An 18,684-nucleotide genomic window follows, 5' to 3' on the forward strand; every position below is an offset into this window, starting at 1 on the left:
ACACGGCTGCTAAAGAGGAGATGGGAAGGGCCAGGGAGCTTAGGTCTCAGAGCAGCCCAGATCCCAGTGGGCGCATGGGGGGGTCTCAGTATCCCCAGATCCCACCGCATGGGGGGCTCAGTATCCCCAGATCCCACCGCATGGGGGGCTCAGTATCCCCAGATCCCACCGCATGGGGGTCTCAGTATCCCCAGATCCCAGTGGGCGCATGGGGGTCTCAGAGCAGCCCAGATCCCAGTGGGCGCATGGGGGGGTCTCAGAGCAGCCCCAGATCCCAGTGGGCGCATGGGGGGGTCTCAGAGCAGCCCCAGATCCCAGTGGGCGCATGGGGGTCTCAGTATCCCCAGATCCCACCGCATGGGGGTCTCAGTATCCCCAGATTCCAGTGGGCGCATGGGGGTCTCAGAGCAGCCCCAGATTCCAGTGGGCACATGGGGGTCTCAGAGCACCCCTAGATTCCAGTGGGCACATGGGGGTCTCAGAGCACCCCTAGATTCCAGTGGGCACATGGGGGTCTCAGAGCACCCCTAGATTCCAGTGGGCACATGGGGGTCCTGAGCTCCTCTCTCTGCCTCCGCCCTCAGTGTGCTAGCTAGCAGGACAGCTACCACATGCAGGAATGTGGGTAATGGGGTACTTTGACCACCTGCTCCCTCGGTTGCCGGGCAACCTTTGACCACCAGAGATCTACCCTCTCCTCCAATGCCAGTTCAGAACCAGGCCAGAAGACAGCATGACCTCCAGCAAGCTCCTGAGGTCATCCTATAAGCCAGTTCCACACAAGCCAAGCTCTCTGTCCCCTCTCGGGCATCCTGAACACCTGGGGTGCGATGTGGGAGCTGGTGCATGAACCAGGCCCCTGACGAGCAGGGCACGCAGGCCCCTCCTACCCCGACGCCCCACTTGATGGTCCCCGACGAGCCTGCTTCTCCCTGACAGCCCAAGGCTGCCCTGGGGTAGTCACCTGGGGGGCTGCTGACGAGTGGGGGAAGATCACATGTCTGTCTAGCCCCCTTGACCTCAGGCCCTGGAAGGGCGCCCTCCCCCTCCCCCCCTCGTCCCGCACAGGTGATACATACACTTGGGCTTTCGAAGGGGTGCCGGGTGCACCTCTGCGGTGATGCTTTTAGGCAGGATGAGCTGTTCCTTTGAGCCCCAGTCTTCTTCCCACTGCTTCTTAAACTTCTCTTCTTCCTCCATGATCCTGAAATGAGACCCCGCACCTGTGACTGGAGGCAGAACCTTCAAAGGCTCACTTGTTGCCCCCAGAGGACCCTGGCCAGCTTGGGAAGGGAGCTGCACAGCTCCAGCCCCAGCTAGGATCACCGCAGCGGGCGGTGGGAGGTCTAAACTAAGCAATGCACTCCGGTGCACTGAGATGGAAGGTTGGTTAGAATTAGAAGGGGCTGCAAGAAAAGGGGATTTATTGCAGAGTCAGCAGGGGCTGCGGGTGGCTTGCCACACCCGTGAACACTCTTAGGTCAAGGCTGAGAGCAGGCTGAGCCCACACTCATATGGAGAGATAGCTTGAGGCTTGCCTTGCCCTGAGCGACTCCATCACACAAAGCAGCGAGTTTATTTGGAGTAAGAATGCAGAGGTGGAATGGCTCTGCAATGTAGATACTACCACGTGTTCAGGACCAAGCATGAGAGCATACTCCTAAGAGTCGAGGGTACCAGGTAGGCTGGGAACATATGGGTACATGGGTGTATGAAAACGGTATTGGAAGAACAGACCCAGAAACTTACCCAGCACCCTGGACTAGTGAACCTGGGTCCCATAAAGAGAAGGACACCTGATGTCCTAATGGTGACAGGTGACAGTTCCATTGGATGGTCATGTGACCATCCAGGGTATGCCAAATGGCTGGTACAAGTATCCGGGAACTGACAGCCTGCCAATTGCCACCTGAGAAGTCCCCGAGGCTTCTGCTCATGTACCACCGTGTGAAGTGTGGCATGTGATGTGGGTGTAATGTCAGCAACTAGGGCTGTGTCTGTGTTTCTGAGAGGCAGCCATGGCGCTCGGGATAGACCCCACACACTCACTCCTCCATCTCCTTCCGGTATCTCTCGTTTTCCTCAGCAGCCTTCTGGGCGATTTCCTTTCTCCTCCTGAAACAAACAGAGGTTGCCCCGTGTGAGTGCGTGCCCAGAGTTAGCTCTATTGTGGCTGACTCCTGACCCAGAGTCCGAGGGTGGGTCTGCAAAGGCTGAGCCCTGTGCTCTCGGTTAATTCCATCTGCGCTGCTGGGCAGAGGCTCTGTGCCACGGGAGCAGGCAGCAGGTAAAGTAGGCACCGCTCACCAGGCTAACCCTGTGATGGAGGAGACGGAGTTGCCCTCTTCCACTTTCTACATACTTAGTAAGCGCCCAAACGCATCAGAGTTGGCATGTTGGCAGTGGCTTTGATCTGAGTTGCTTATCCTGTTTATTTTCTCATCCCGATATTTCAAACATGTGGAGGCGGGGCTTCTCACCAGAGGCAGATGCCCCTGTGGGCACTGCCAGACTCCTGATCCTGACCGTATAGATGAGCATCCCAGGCTGGACACCTGTGATTGTGGGCACAGATGGCTTCACCTCACCAAGCCTCAGCCTTCTTGCCTGTCTAATGGGTTGATCCCATCTACCTTCCAGGGAAGCCACGGGAGCTAAACCAGGAGCGTAAGTCCTGAACAGGGCGACACAGTAGGCATGGCGCATGCTCACTTAGCTAGCAGGAGCCTCTCCTGTGTGCACCAGAGTCTGAACACCAGGTCTCTTTGGCGAGGAGCCATGCTGTCTAAGGAGCAGGATGGACACCCTAATCTGCCACGGAGGGCACAAGAGCCACTGTCCCAGGACAAGCGGGCAGGAGTCAAGTGTGTCTGGGGTGGGCGTGGCAGGGGCCGTCAGCAGGACACTCACTGGCGCTCCATCTCCTGCTGCTCCTGGAGGACCTTGTTGGACTCCATCGCCAGCCGCTTCTGCATGAGCAGCTCCTGCCGTTGCAGCTCCCGCTGCCGGGCTTCCTCCAGCCGTTCACGGTCTGTCATGAACAGCTCCCGGCCCTGTTGGGTGGGGGAGTTCAGCCCTGGGGAATACGGGCTTCCCCGGTAACAGGGTTGGTCAGGGGCCACGGGGGTGGAGGGCCATCACCTCATTCCGGACTTACAGCTCCAGCTACGACAGAGATGGTCAGGCTTCGGCTACTCTTCAGGACGTTCACGGCCTGTGGAGACGGGAACAGTCAGCTAGGGCCTGACCGTCAGGCTGGAGCAATGCAGGCAGGCAGCAGAAGGGTCTCGGGGGCCACCGTAGCGCTGGATGGAAGAACTATATGGGGAGCAGGTGAGGACCCCACATCTTACCTCCTTGTGGTCCAGGTTGGAGAAGTCGATGCCATTGACTTCCACAATCTGGTCTCCTGTCTGGGGGGGAGAAACAGAAGAGGGTCGGGGTGTGTGTGTGAGCGTGCGTGTGATCCCTACATTCATCTGCAGGAACGCCTCCTGGCATGCCACACATATAGGCTGGCAGTCAGCAGCCAAAGTCTAACTCTTTCCAGGGAACAGACCAGGTGGCATGCTCTGATAGGGTTCTGGGAGGCCCTGGAGCTCTGCCTGGCACCCCTCCAGTCCGTAATGGTCTTATTGGCTATCAAATATCATACTACTACAAGTTAAGATCTTTTACTAAATTATGACATATCCCTCACAAGGTTTAGTCAATGGACACAGAAGGCTTTGGGCTTCCCATACAGCACAGGCTTTGTTGACCCTCATAGTACTAGTCACAGCTGACATGCATCGATCAATCTTATGTGTCTGGAGCAGATCCGGCCTAAATGATAATTTAATTTACACAACAACTCTAGAAGGAAGGTCCTAGCATCCTTATCTGTAGATGAGGCATTTGTCTCAAGAAGCGATTAAGAGTGGCAGCTCTGACGGAAGACCACGTGGGTTTGACTCCCAGCCCTGTGCTGTAGGTACGCAGCCTTGGCAGAACCGCGTCTCTGTTCCTCTTGCTTTCCACAGTGTGGGGTAACAGTGGTGCCTCGCCCTCAGAGTTATGATAGGGCTTAGAATCCAGAATGTCAACTCTGACACTATCTATCACCACACCCACAGACTCAGGACCAATAGCCGCCAGAGCTGGCTGAAGAAGAAATCAGAGGGGTCCAACACCTCCTCCCTGCAATGCCTTTCCCATTGGAGATCCCCAGGGAGTCACCAGCCAGTGCTGGCCGGGAAAGGGCTATGTGGGAAGACACAAAATCTGTCAGTGTGCAACCCCCTGTCCCTCTGTCATCCAGCACTTACCTCCAACCCCACCTCTGCAGACAGGGAGCCAGGCTTCACGTGGCTGATGAAGATGCCAGGCTTCTGGATGGGGCCACTGGAGATGCTGCGGGATGCAAGGATGTGGATGAGGCCCAGCCCCTTCAGCACTGCTCATTCTCAACGGCCTGCCTGTGGCCCTCTGTCTGCAGGGCCAGCCCCCAGGATGCAGGTCATCCACAGACTCAAGGCCCAACTGCCGCTGCTGCACTAGGCAGTCGATTTCGTCTCCTCAGCCCTTTACCCAACATACCACACATGCTGGTTTTTTTCCTTCTGGAACTTTCCTGTTCATTTCACCAGACCTTGATTAAGCTAATTGCCCCCAGAGTTATTAGTGCTTCTAAATTATAAACAGCTAGGATGGTGCTCATACGGCTATTTCCTCTCCCAGACCTGCGGCAGATATCACTAATCAATCACAATACTCTTTCCCACCCAGCTAGATGCAGACTTAGAACCTTTCACAGAACAGTATCCCAGGACGCCACTGTTCACTGATGAGAGATGGCACAGATAGGAAACTTATTTGCCATCCCTGACTCAGGGGGTGGCTCTTTATCACACAATAGTGTAACTATCTATGTGGTTAGCCTCTATATCCCAGAAAAGAAGGGACTTTTACTTTTATTTTTTGAGACAGATTTTACCTCTCCCAGACTAAGGTCAAACTCACTATCTAGCCAAGGATAGCCTTGGATTTAGGGTCTTCCTGCCTCCACGTTCCAAGTGCTAGATTCACAGGTATGCACCACCATGCATGGTGTATGTAGTGCTAAGGACAGAAACCAGGCCTTTAAGCATGTTTGGCAAGCACCCTACCAGCTAAGCTACATCCTCACACTCCAGGACAGGCAATGAAAATCCTAGCAGAGCTGGGCATAATCCCAGCACCCGGGTGCAAAGGCAAGCAGATTTCTGTGAGTTCAAGGCCAGTCAGGGCTACCCAGTGAGACCCTGTCTTGGAATCAAAACAAAACAAAACATCTCTGTGTCTGGAAAGATGGCTCAGCCGTTATGTCAGATAGCACACAATTGCCTGTAACTCCAACTCCAGGGGATCCAATGCCTGCTATTAGCCTCAGTGCACAGACATACATGCAGACAGACACATACATACATGTAAATACAAAATTTAAAAACTTTCAAAAGTCACTTACAAAAGTGTTCACTAAATGTAAATGCAAACAAATAGCAGCTTAACTAATGAGTAGCATTTACCAGCTGTGTACCTACCTGCAGGGCACTGAGCTTGCTACTCTGCTTTCTTCATGCCAGCACCGTGGTGTCGGAGGAGACTGAAGTTCACGGTGCCCTGGGGCTCAGTCACTGGCCCAAGTCTGAAGAGCTGACGCATGGCCTAGTAGAGCACATGCATGCCCAACAGAGATTCCCACACGGGCCAAAACCTACTCAGAATTTCCTGGCTCCTGTGTGTGGCTGCTTCTTGTTTTACTTTACGAGACAGGGTCGCTACCCAAGGCTAACCTCAGAGCTCTTCCTACCTCTGCCTCCCCAGTGTTAGGATTGCAGGCCTGGGTCCCCTGGCCCCTCTTAAGGAAGCATTTCCAGACCACTGGTGACGGGAGAACTGGACAGTGTCATTTGCAGTGGTTGAAGGGCTCATCCAGGAAAGGTGGCTTAACTCTGGGTCTCAAGTTCCTTATCGTCCCCGGTGCACAAAGCAAGAGTCCACAGCAGCAGTAATGAGGAAATTCAGAGAAATTACTGGGATGTCTGGGGTCTACTGGCTGTCACTGAGCCCTGGGCATGCCTGCCACCCACCTAAAAACCAGTAACAGCCCAGCCATGCCTGTTACCCACCTGCAGCCCAGGCCCCGGGAGCCTACTAGACTGATGAACACCTTCTTCTCCTTGGTTGTTTGATTGCCAGGAGAGCCCAAGCCACCTCGCACACCCTGAAGGAGGAGCAGAAGCTGGTTACCCGGTCTACACGAGCTCAAGTGGCCACTTCGAGCTTGAGACTTTTGGATGAAGTCTCCATCTTCACAGAGACCACACAGCCATTGCATCCCTGGAGTGTGGGTCTGGAGGTCCATCACACCATAGGGTATTCAAGGTACCCCACAGGGGCATACAAGGCACCCACAGGGGTATACAAGGGACCCACAGGGGTATTCAAGGTACCCCACAGGGGCATACAAGGCACCCACAGGGGTATACAAGGGACTCACAGGGGTATACAAGGGACTCACAGGGGTATACAAGGGACTCACAGGGGTATACAAGGGACTCTAGGGGCTTATGTGAAGCCCCAGAGAGTACATTTGCAGAACCATCCCATCTTTAAGGCCAGCTGCCCAACCCATATCGAAGGGTCTCTTACCCCAGACTCTGACACAAACTGATCCACATACTGCCATTTGAGGGGTTCCTCGGGATTGCTGAGGAGAAGAGGTCATGGAAAGTGAAGCCAATAAATGCATCTGAGGGGTCTGGGGTGTGTGGAGCTGTCACCCCACCCCACTGCCCAGCTCTACCCCCAGCACAGGAGCAGCGTATGTCAGGGCACGCAGGAGCCAGATCCCAGGACTCTGGGTTCGCAGTGCAACCCACAGATGAGCCTGCTTACCTCTTCACGGGGATCAGGCCGATGTCTGCGGGGAAACACAGCATGTTAGGGAAGCTCCGATACCCTTGGAGTTGGGGGCCCTGAGGCCCGCAGCCCAACCCGTCACGAAGCTCTGGTCCCGTCTGGCCTCACTTACGTCTCACTTTGATGGACACAGTCTTCTTGGTGCGGATCAGATTGATGACTTCCTCGTGGGTACAGGAGGAGATGGAGTAGCCATTGATCCGGACAATCTCGTCCCCTACCTTGGCACAGAGAGAAGGGACAAGCATGGGGTAGAAAGCCAAGCAGAGGAGTGGATCCACTGCCAGATGCGTGCAGCCCCACAGGGGGCTGGCAACCAGCAAAAAGCTTTTATCTGTGCTTTGTACCAGGTCACAGCCAAGCTGCCCTCCGGCAGTGGAGGGATCCAAGGCAGGCCATGCTTTCAGTTCCCAGACCCGGGGTGGGGAGAAACCCTGAGGCAGGAAGCAGGACTCCGTCTCCTCATCTTGGTGCTCTCGTTAACCCACCAAGGTACCATCGGGTTCTGGGATCGGGCAGCCCACCTGCTCTTTGTACCTCCCTGCCCTCAGAAATGGGCTCTTGTCTGTCCCTTACTAACATCCAGTGTGAGCCAGAATGGGACCTGTGACTGTTGACCCAAGCTCACGTCACTAACACCAGCGTGCAATCTCCTTTGTTCCATCACATGGAAACGCAATGACGTTAAACTGACTTCTGGACCTTGGTTCTGGGTGTAAGCAAAGAACCGAGAATGAACACAGGGAGGGCTCTGTGTGTCCCAATCCTTACTTTTTAATTCTTACTAGGTGCACGACTTGAGTCAAGTCTCTTGAATTCTCTGCACCAGTTTCTCTCCTATATAAAACAAGGAATACCACAGAAGCTTTGAGAATTAAACAAACATGTGTGTAATGTGTGTAAGGCCAGCCAGTATGGGATCCACAGCAGCTTCTTTATAAAAAACGGTTGTTATTGAGGGCTGTGGAGCCAGCTCTAAGAGGCACATCATGGCGAGACTGCCCCCTGCTGGCCATCGCTGCTGCCTCCTCTAAGCACTTGGCCTTGAGGATTTATACAGAAGCTCCTCAGAGAGCAACCAAAGAGCTGCAGGATCTTTGGACGTCTCATGAAAGAGAAGGCAGTGTGGTAGGGATAGGTGACAGTGTGGGTTGGGGTGGGGTATGGATGATGTATTGGCCAAGACCACAAAGGCAGGAGCTGCCGCACAGGGACAGAACACAGGTGTCCTGCAGGCTGAGGCTACGGGCTTCGCTGAGACCACACAGGTCTCTTGGATTCAGGCTAGCACAGTGGAAGACTCGGATGGACTCCAGATGAGCTCCCAGACGGCAATGCTCCTACAGTCACCTCTCATGGCCACCAGGAAAGGGACGCAAACACCCACCTTCTCAGTGTCCAGAGAGGAGGCGTCACAGAGAACTTTCTACATTTCCGGGGACACTGACTTAAAGAGAACAGCTGTGGCGTTCCTCCAACCTGAGTTTACAACCCAGAGGGCAGGAACGTGTGTATCTGCTCTGCATGGAACCTGCGAGAAGGTCTTTATGTGGGGACTGCAGTGGCACTATGGAGAAACAGAAGCTCGGGTAGGGGAAGCGATTTGCTCAAAGTCACCCAGTGAGCAAAGTGTGCAGTCAGGTCTCCGTGACAGACAATGCATGCTGGCCCTTGGGTGTCTGGAAAAGAAGGGCATGTGGCCCAGCCTGGCTGCAGTTCCCGTGTTGTCAGAGCCCCAAGTCCCACAAGAAGGCAGGGATTACGCTGTCCATTTTACAGCTGGGACTGGAAAGGCCTGGAGTACCATTTTCTACATGAGCAAGCAGCCAGTTGCACACTTATGTGAATAAAGGACATAGTTCAACATAAAGGAGGTTTGAAAAGGATCTTAAGAATCCAGGAGGGGCAGGAGCAGCATGGCTGAAGTCCCAGGACTAGGGCCTACTGGAAGGTTCGATCAAGCCCCCCTCTCAGGTCAAATTCCTCCTGCCTTCTAGAATCTTCCCTGTGCTGTCCTCCAGCATGAGAAACTTGAACCCTGCACCAGTCAATGGATGAAGGCCGTTTTGTCCTAGCCCCTCTTGAGTGGATCCCCTGTGTTGTTACTATAGGAACTTGCCCAGGACCCTAGTGAGAAAGATTTCCACATGGCCCCTGGGTAGGGTTGCAGGATCAACTTCCCTCTACCCCTTGCTCTACACAGAACCCTGAAAAAGAGCCTTTGTATGAGGATCGCAGTAACATGACAATCTGAGGGACAGCGGGACAAAGAAGAGACGGCCCAACAGCCCCAGAGAAGGGGTTGCTGTTTCATAAGCCTGAGAAGCAGGTGGGTTGTCTAGGTTTCACGAGAGTGTCCCGGTGCCCTCCCTCCTGGGGCTCTGCTGGGAAGTGCTTGTGCTCACTCTGGAAAAAGGGGGCCCCCGGCTGACTTCAAGAGGGGAGGAGCTGGAAAATGTGCCACAGAGAGAAGAACAATGAAGGGGCTGAAATTTCAGCTGGCACTGAGAGGCCTGAGACAGGGCTTGTGAACAAAGCCCTGTCTGTCAGCTTGCTGTCCCCACCCCTCCTCCCTGCTGTCCCCATTAGCACTGGAGCCCCCTGGAGCCTGTTTTGTCCCCCCATGAGGATGTTGATAACAAAATGTACCTGGAGGGACAAAAACAGCTCTGAGACCTGGAGGTCTGCCTGTGCTGTCCCAGCTCAGACACAAAAGTGCGTGCGCGCCTGCGCGGGGGACCACGGGGGGGGGGGGAGAAACCTGGGGTGCTGGTGCGGCCCTGCTGCTCACTGACCTCTGAGTCGCTGTGGACCCCATAAAAGGATTCTCTGATGCGTACTGCCTGGTTGGAGGTGCTCGCCAGCCTCCCCCTCTATACCGACATGTCCTCTCACAGCCCTGGTGTCCCAGGATGTGGCCATCACCGGCTCATTTCACTCCCATTTCTCCAGTAGTCCGATGAGGATCTGAGCGGACGTCCCAGAAGCAGCGTCTATGTCCTTAAGCTCTACCCCAATCACACTACAGTAGACTAAAAAGTGATCGGTGTCCCAGAAGCAGCGTCTATGTCCTTAAGCTCTACCCCAATCACACTACAGTAGACTAAAAAGTGATCGGTGTCCCAGAAGCAGCGTCTATGTCCTTAAGCTCTACCCCAATCACACTCGGTAGACTAAAAAGTGATCGGTGCCAAGTGCCTGCCCTAACTGCTCCTCCTTCAGGAAGTAGGGGAGTTGGGGAGGGGCTCGGTGGCAGTGGCAAGAGGCACCAGTCAGGTTCCCAACTTCACCCAAGAAAACTGGAAAGGGCAAGGCAGAGTTCCATGGTGGAGTGTTTACCTAGTATGTGTGAGGACAGACACAGACACACGCAAAGAGACACACAGACTCACATAGAGACTCACGGACACACAGACATGCATACACGGAAACTCACAAGACACACACACGCACAGACACACACAGAGACACATACAGACTCACACAGGCACACACACAGGCACAGACATACACACACACACAGAGACACATGCAGACACACACACACACACACACACAGACATGCCACAGATTCTCACACAGAGACATACACACAGAAATGTAGACACACACAGACTTGCACACACATAGAGACACACACAGACTCACACAGACACGCAGGCACACACACCGTGTTCCTGCACCCTGAAGACTTTCACTCATCAGAACACCGCTTGGACCTTCCCCAAAGCCACGTTGTGCCACGGAGGAGGAGACAGGGCACCTGAGATCCGGACCCGAGTCTTCTGGCTCTTTCCACTCACCTGCAGCCCAACACTGTCTGCCTGGCCGCCCTTGATGAGGTGGGAGATAAAGAGTCCACAGCCAAATTCCAGGCCCCCACGCACACTGAGGCCGAGGCCTTCTGGGTGCAGGCGGTCCAGGCGCACCTCCTTCAGCTTCCTGTGACGGGGACGGGAGGTTGCTGACGGCCCAGCTCAGGTCTGGCAGCCAGCACAGCACCCAGGCCGGCCCCTCCCTGGCCTGGGGGCCCACCTGGAGCGTCGGGGTGTCAACTGGTCATACTCCACCTGGTGCTTCAGTGGGATCAGGGGCCGGATGGCGTCAAACAGGGGCAGACGGTTGGGCTCATTGATGACCAGCTTTAGGTCTCCCACGAGGACAGCCACATCCATGGTCCTTTGGGAGGGTCAGAGGTGGGAGAGTGTCTGAGACATCACCCTGGCTGTGACCTCTGCCCCACTTCTGCGCCCTAACAGAGCTTATAAGCACACACACTAAATGAACCCCAAGCAAGCGGGTGACCAGAGACAGGGGAGGTGGCCCGGGGACAGCTGGCTTTTTTGCTCTGTGCTAACATTCATATTCCATTGAACCTATGCGGGCACTCATTGGAACCCTTCACACTGGAAGCATCCTGAGGACAGAGGTTAGTCTTTCTTGCTCGCTGTATACCCCTAAGCCCTAGCCCAGAGCCAAATCAGTATTCATGTGAACAGATGCTGGAGCCGTGAGCATGTAAACAACATATACACGGGTTCTGGGCCCGGAGCCGGGAGCATGTGCCACCCCCCGGGATTCAGATGGTCTGTCTGGGCTTGGCCACACACACTTACTGGTGGTACATGCGCAGCACGTCATAAAGATAGTCCTTCTCTGCATCATTTTCAATTAGAAAATCCACCTGGAAGACCAAAAAAAAAAAAAAAAGCAGAATAATAGCTCCAGGTTCCATGAGACCCCAGTGTGTCCACGGAAGACCTGGGCAGGAGAGGTTCCCAGTCCAGAGTGCCACAGCAGTTCCTGAGGCTCAGGAAGGAAGAGGAGAGGAAAACCAGGGACCACACTGCCTGACACCCGGAATAGCTCAGACACACCTTGTCCCCAAAGCAACCTGGCAGGGGCACATGCAGGGTTGAAAGCTTATGTGCACACAGACCCCCATTCAACAGTGACACACAACTCCTGTGTTACTGCAGCCTCCCTCACGGCTACTCCACCTGTGTCGGGAAGAAGCCCATAGTCTCACCTGATGGTGGCTGTAGTGGCAGATACATGCCTTGAGGAAGGATTTGGGCCACTCGCTCAGATAACACATCCTACCTACCAGAAGCACCCTACCACCCAACCCCTCAGTGCTGCCCAGACTGGGGTACTCTGTCCTGGCCCGGTCCTGGCCTTGAGTTCCGTCCACTAGTCAGCCTCCTGGCCTCTCCTTCTCCATCCTACAGGGGGAGGATTAGGTTACATCACTCCAGCTTTTGCTGACGTCAGTAGCTGGGCCTCCAAGGTCACGTTCGGGTGATGTTTCATTAGCACCCCTATCTCTGGGGAGCTGGGGATCCAGGAGCCCCAAATTCAGGGCAAATCTCCAAGGGCTGCACCCTGGCTTTCTCTTTAGCCCAAGATTAACAAGCAGGGCAGGGCAGGTGCTGGCGGGGACATCGGGGCTTCTTCCCGTCTTGTCTCCGGGGTTAGCACTGTGGTCCTGTCTCTGCCTCCAGAGCTGCTGCAAAAGCTGTGCTCTCCTGCCTGCCCGGGGCCTGGAGCAGCGCCTGGGCAGCCATGTCTCTCTACAGGGACCTCACGGACTTTGGAAGACCCCTCGGGGCTTTGAACCTGAGCAGGAAGTGCAGATTTCCAGTTTCTGTCTGGAAGTCCCCTTTCTCCTATGTCTACCTGAGCACTTGACTGAGAACAGGAGGGTCCCAGAAGGCTGTGCTCCCAGCTGAGCTCCAAGGGCTCAAACTGTGTGTGACAGAGACTCCTGAAGCTCCCCCAGTCCATCCCCCTCCTTACTGCAGGGATAGGCGATGGGGAAGATAGGTTATGGTACCGAATCCTCTAGGACCAGAAAAGTCTTCGTATATTAAGATAATGCCACTTGAGTGGTTCATAGTTTCTTGATGCATGTAAAATCAAAGCCAGGAGGCGAGGATGAGTCTCAGTGTTGGAGGGTCCGACTGCCACACGCGAGGCTCTAGAGTCAGTTGCCATCATAAAGCAGCAAACCAACCAAACAAACAACATCAGACTCCTTCTCTTGATTTAGCCAAGTCCCTGCCCTAGCCTGCTACTCTTCCTGGCTGTGTGGGTCCCCTTTCAGGTCCTTGTGTAAGCCAGACCCCCACCCCCTCGGCCCCCTGGTTTAGGCACATTAGTCCCCCGCTTCCCATTTCACCCTCATGGCTGGCTTCTTTCCCTCAGAGGCCATCTCTCCTGCCTACTAACCAACCTATTCCCACCTCTGGGAACTATTTCAGCTCCGCTGGGACATTGCTAATCATTTGTAACTTAGGTTTGTAATGTTTTGGAATTTGTCTACTAGAAGAAAGTGTGGTCAGCTTCGGTGCACATTCCTCATGACCAATGCAGAGTAACTACTCAATAAATAAGCCTTAAGTGGATTCATTAGGCCCTGCCTCTTGGACTGCCCATACTCTTCAGGAAGAAGAGCCATGGGGACAGAAGGAGAGGTAAAATGACTCTTGCAGGGCGCCCAGGAGCTCCTATGGTGACATTTGTTCAAAGCCCTGTGAGACCCTTATTCTTACATTGTTACACAAAGAGTATCACAGGGGTGACCCAAGGCCACAGCTAACAAATAGAGCTGGGATTTGAACCCAGGTCCGATGCCACATTTGTACTGTTGTGCCATGTGTAGCGGGGCTCAGGTCTTCCAGGGCAAAGAGCACCCAAGTCCCCTTCAGGCCCCAACATCCAAACCTTTGCCTTAGAGATGTCTCTCTCTAATCCTCATCTCTCTCCTTTCTACTGCTTTCTGTCTGTCTGTTTGTTTGTTTTGTTCTCTGAGACAGGGTTTCTCCGTAGCTTTGGAGGCTGCCCTAGAACTCTGTACACCAAGCTGGCCTTGAACTCACAGCGATCCACCTGCCTCTGTCTACTGAGGCGTGCGCCGCCACCTCCCAGCTCCTTTCTACTGTTTTTGTTTGTTTGTTTGTTGGTGAGACAAGGTATCACAATGTAGCCCTGGCTGGTCGAAAACTTAATAAGTAGATCAGGCTAACCTCGAAACCTCAAACTCAGAAAGCTTTAACCCGCCACTCCGGACTCTCTTCACGGTTATCAAAGCTTTGGGGGGAGGGGAGGCTGGCTCAGTGGTAGAGTGCTGGCCTAGCCTACATGAGACTCTAGGTTTGATATCCAGCGCCCCGCCCCACCCCACCTGTTAAGTGACACTTTGAACCCCAGTGCTGTGATCTTGGGGGGCGGGGGGCATAGCGGCCCCGCCTGCTGATTAGAGGGAGGCAGTCACCAGTCACCATGTTCCCCTTTCCCCACCTCTGTCTGGAGCCCTTCATGTTGGATCGGATTTTCTGTCTTCACTCACGAGTCTGTGTGAAGCCTGTGAACTGTACGTGTGTGTGTGGGGGGGGGCAGGGCCAGCAAACCCTCCTGGACTATATCTGCACCTCTGGCCGCCTCAGTTTCATCTTTGAGGGTAATTGTTTGCATCATTAATGCAGTGAGTTAACACGGGAAGAGTTGAGGGCAGTCCCTAGAAGAGCAGGCGGCCATACATGTTTATTAAGTGAACGTAGGCAAGAGTAAGTAGTTAGGGTGAAGGCCTAGCCTTCACTCCACACAAGAAATACTCCAGCTTTATTTGCCCTTGTTTTATTATCTTCTGTTCTAGTGTCATTTATGTTGCCGTAATGAAAACACTCAACGACCAGAAGCAACTTGGATGGAGAAAGGGCTAATTCGGTTCACAATTCCAGGCTGTACTCCATCACTGGTGGGGAGTCAAGCTAGAATTCAAAGCAGCTAGTCAAATTGCATCCACAGTCAAAGACAGAAATAAATGTACCCTTGCTGCTAGCTTTCTTATGCTCAGCTGCTGTCTTCTCTCTCTTACACTGTTCAGAACTCCCTGCCCAGGGAATGGTACTGCCCACAGTGGGCAGTGAGTCTTCCTGCCTCAATTAACAACCAAAACAATCCCCACAGACCAGCCCACAGGCCAATCCAAGGCAATCCCTACAGGCCAGCTCACAGGCCAATCCATGGCAATCCCTACAGGCCAGCCCACAGGCCAATCCATGGCAATCCCCACAGACCAGCCCATAGGCCAATCCAAGGCAATCCCTACAGGCCAGTCCACAGGCCAATCCAACACATTCCCCACAGACTAGCCCACAGGCCAATTCAACACATTCCCCACAGACCAGCCCATAGGCCAATCCAAGGCAATCCCTACAGGCCAGTCCACAGGCCAATCCAAGGCAATCCCCACAGACCAGCCCACAGGCCAATCCAAGGCAATCCCTACAGGCCAGCTCACAGGCCAATCCATGGCAATCCCTACAGGCCAGCCCACAGGCCAATCCATGGCAATCCCCACAGACCAGCCCATAGGCCAATCCAAGGCAATCCCTACAGGCCAGTCCACAGGCCAATCCAACACATTCCCCACAGACTAGCCCACAGGCCAATTCAACACATTCCCCACAGACCAGCCCATAGGCCAATCCAAGGCAATCCCTACAGGCCAGTCCACAGGCCAATCCAAGGCAATCCCCACAGACCAGCCCACAGGCCAATCCAAGGCAATCCCTACAGGCCAGCTCACAGGCCAATCCATGGCAATCCCTACAGGCCAGCCCACAGGCCAATCCATGGCAATCCCCACAGACCAGCCCATAGGCCAATCCAAGGCAATCCCTACAGGCCAGTCCACAGGCCAATCCAACACATTCCCCACAGACTAGCCCACAGGCCAATTCAACACATTCCCCACAGACCAGCCCATAGGCCAATCCAAGGCAATCCCTACAGGCCAGTCCACAGGCCAATCCAACACATTCCCCACAGACCAGCCCACAGGCCAATCCAAGGCAATCCTCACAGACCAGCCCACAGGCCAATCCAAGGCAATCCTCACAGACCAGCCCACAGGCCAATCCAACACATTCCCCATTGACCAGCCCATAGGCCATTCCAAGGCAATCTCCACAGACCAGCCCATAGGCCAATCAAAGGCAATCCCTACAAGCCAGCCCATAGGCCAATCCATGGCAATCCCCACAGACCAGCCCACAGGCCATTCCAACATATTCCCCACAGACCCGTCCATAGGCCAATCCAAGGCAATCCCTACAGGCCAGTCCACAGGCCAATCCAACACATTCCCCACAGACCAGCCCACAGGCCAGTCCAACACATTCCCCATAGACCAGCCCATAGGCCAATCCAAGGCAATCCCTACAGGCCAGTCCACAGGCCAATCCAAGGCAATCCCCACAGACCAGCCCACAGGCCAATCCAAGGCAATCCCCACAGACCAGCCCATAGACCATTCTAATCCACTCAGTTCCTCAAGTGAGTTTCTTTCCAGGTGATTTCAGGTTGTGGCAAGCTGACATTTAAAACCAAAGCGAACATCTTCCATCTTAACGAATAAAAACAACACTTTGTTGAAGTGTGTTTGACATGTGAAAAGCTGTTTACATTTAATGGAGACAACTAGGTGAGTTTGGGGTGAAACTACTCCTATAAACCATCACCACAAATGTCATGGACATGTCCTTCCTCTTTTCTGGAGTCTCAGTTGGGCCTGGTGGTACAGTACTATAGTCCCAGATGCTTCAGGGACTGAGACAGGAGTGCTACAAATTCAAGTCCTACCTGGGCTAGAGAGAGTTCAAGGCCAACCTAGGCAAGTTAGTGAGTGCCATCCCAAAATAAAAAGTACAAAGAGAGCCTGCCCTCCTAGAGTGTCTATAACCCTAGTACCTGGGAGGTGTCAGGATGGTGGTGGCACTCGCCTTTAATCCAGCACTCGAGGGGCAGAGGCGGGTGGATGTCTGTGAGTTTGAGGCCAGCCTGGTCTATAAAATGAATTCCAGGACAGCCAGGGCTGCTACACAGAGGAACCCTGACTTGAAAAAAAAAAAAAGAAGTTGTTCAGGGTCAGTCCTCTAATAGGGAGTTCGAGGCCAGCCAACCTAGGCTACAGAAGAGCCCTGCTCAAAACAAAAGTAAAAGGGTCTGGGAGTGTGGCTCAGCTGGGAGGGAGGTGGCAGCCGGCCTCGGATTGCACCTCTAGCTCCTCTGACTCACCTGCCCCCCCCCCGTGATCTTTTGGGTCTTTCCCCCCATCTTCTGGGTGACCTCATCAGTCCAAGGCTTTAAATGCCACTCCTACCCCAAGACCTCCAGAGCCCTCACCTCTGGCTCCCCACAGTCCTCAAATTTCAGACCTCCTAAAGGGACTCAGGTTGGCTCTGTCTGCTCCAGCCTTACCCCAGTCACAGTCACAGCCCCAGCCAATCCAGGAGTAAAGCCTTCCAGCTGCACCTCCAACGATAGTGGCCAGGCACTCAGCAGCGCGTCCCTACTGAGTGAAGCCCTCTTTCCACCTGGGAGCCACAGGGCCAGTCACATGCAAATGTAAGCCACTCTCTATAACCGATTCTCTGAACTCTGCCCACGCTCTGACTCCGCTATGCAGTCCCTCCCACAGTCCTGCCTGCTACTCTGAAGCACCGGGCACACACTTCCCTCTTTGCATCTTCTACTGCTTTCTCCTTCACGTGATACATGGTGCCTCCCTCTTTTCCGAGGTTCAAATGTCGCATCTCTAGAGAGGCCTTCCTGGTGGCTATACACAACACACCGCCTGCTGGATTCTGTAGCCCCCACCCGTTTCTCCCGGCATTCGTCACAGCACCCTAGCATAAGGTACTGTTAGTTTCCGTGGTAACTGTCTCCCCATCAGGGCTCCTCCATGCTTAGAACTCTGCCTGGCATATATTAGGAGGCCAGAGAGTGCTTACTGCACACCTGCATAAATGAATGAGCAAACAAACGAATGAATGCGTGCACAGCGAGCCTAGAAGGGAAGAGCCTAGAAGGGCTCCTCTGCTCTCATTCCTCCACCCCTCCCTTGCTTGACTGGCCCCTGGTCACTGGGCCTGGGGCAGGGTGCAGCAGAGCTGCTCATAAATGTGTGGTTGCTGGCGAGGCAATAAACATTTTCTGAGCAAATGAGTAACCAGGCTTCTGCGGCTTGAGTGCTGCTGGGAACAAAGAGAGAGGCTTCTTTGAAAGCCTGTTGCTCCGCTCGCTCCATCAGCATTGGCGAGAGATCTTAGTCCCTGACCATCCTGGCCTGGCTCTTCCCAGCCCAAGGCTGTTCCCTCCAGTGCTGTAAGTGCTGTTGGCTGCTTTTGGGCCTGAACCCCGAAAGGCAGTAGGAGCAGCAGCTGGAGAGAATCTTTACAGTAATGCAGACTTTGGCTGGGGAACCGGAGCATCCTGCACTCAAATTCCTACCTTCTCCTGCCTCACATGGGCACCCACCCCCTCACAGAGAAGGAAACAAAAGCTCGGAGATCAAATGGCTTGCTCAAGGTCTCTGTGTTAGTGAGTGTGGCAGGGATGAGACTTGAGATTCCCGATTTACAGAAGCCTCACACACACACACACACACACACACACACACACACACACACACACACACGCACGCCCGCACGCACACCCCCCCCACACACACATGCACGCACGCACGCACACACACCCACACCCACACACATGCAGGTCTCAGGCAGCAGTCATGGTAATGTTATTAGCTAAACAGTATGCCCAATTCACAGATTTGAGACCTGAGTCACAGACAGGATAAGTAACTTTAGGTCACCCAGCGTCATCCATGACAATACATTCATTACCTGCGTCTAGCAACTAGAGATTTAGACTGCAAGCTTCTGTTCAAGAGTG

The 18,684-nt window shown here is 54.1% G+C and overlaps 1 protein-coding gene across 1 annotated transcript in view; it reads right to left on the reverse strand.

The window, feature by feature from the left end:
* Positions 1-18,684, reverse strand: part of Ush1c (USH1 protein network component harmonin) — a 42,069-nt gene that overhangs the window by 21,867 nt on the left and 1,518 nt on the right. Inside the window, 13 exon segments of the mRNA XM_051174302.1 lie at positions 1,080-1,204; positions 2,050-2,115; positions 2,911-3,053; positions 3,158-3,214; positions 3,354-3,413; positions 4,308-4,392; positions 6,150-6,244; positions 6,673-6,730; positions 6,919-6,943; positions 7,055-7,163; positions 10,746-10,884; positions 10,978-11,121; positions 11,559-11,626. Of these exon segments, the coding sequence (XP_051030259.1) occupies positions 1,080-1,204; positions 2,050-2,115; positions 2,911-3,053; positions 3,158-3,214; positions 3,354-3,413; positions 4,308-4,392; positions 6,150-6,244; positions 6,673-6,730; positions 6,919-6,943; positions 7,055-7,163; positions 10,746-10,884; positions 10,978-11,121; positions 11,559-11,626 (1,174 nt within the window).

The sequence above is a fragment of the Phodopus roborovskii genome, unplaced genomic scaffold, assembly GCF_943737965.1.
Source record: "Phodopus roborovskii unplaced genomic scaffold, PHOROB, whole genome shotgun sequence".
NCBI classification, from domain to species: Eukaryota; Metazoa; Chordata; class Mammalia; order Rodentia; family Cricetidae; genus Phodopus; species Phodopus roborovskii.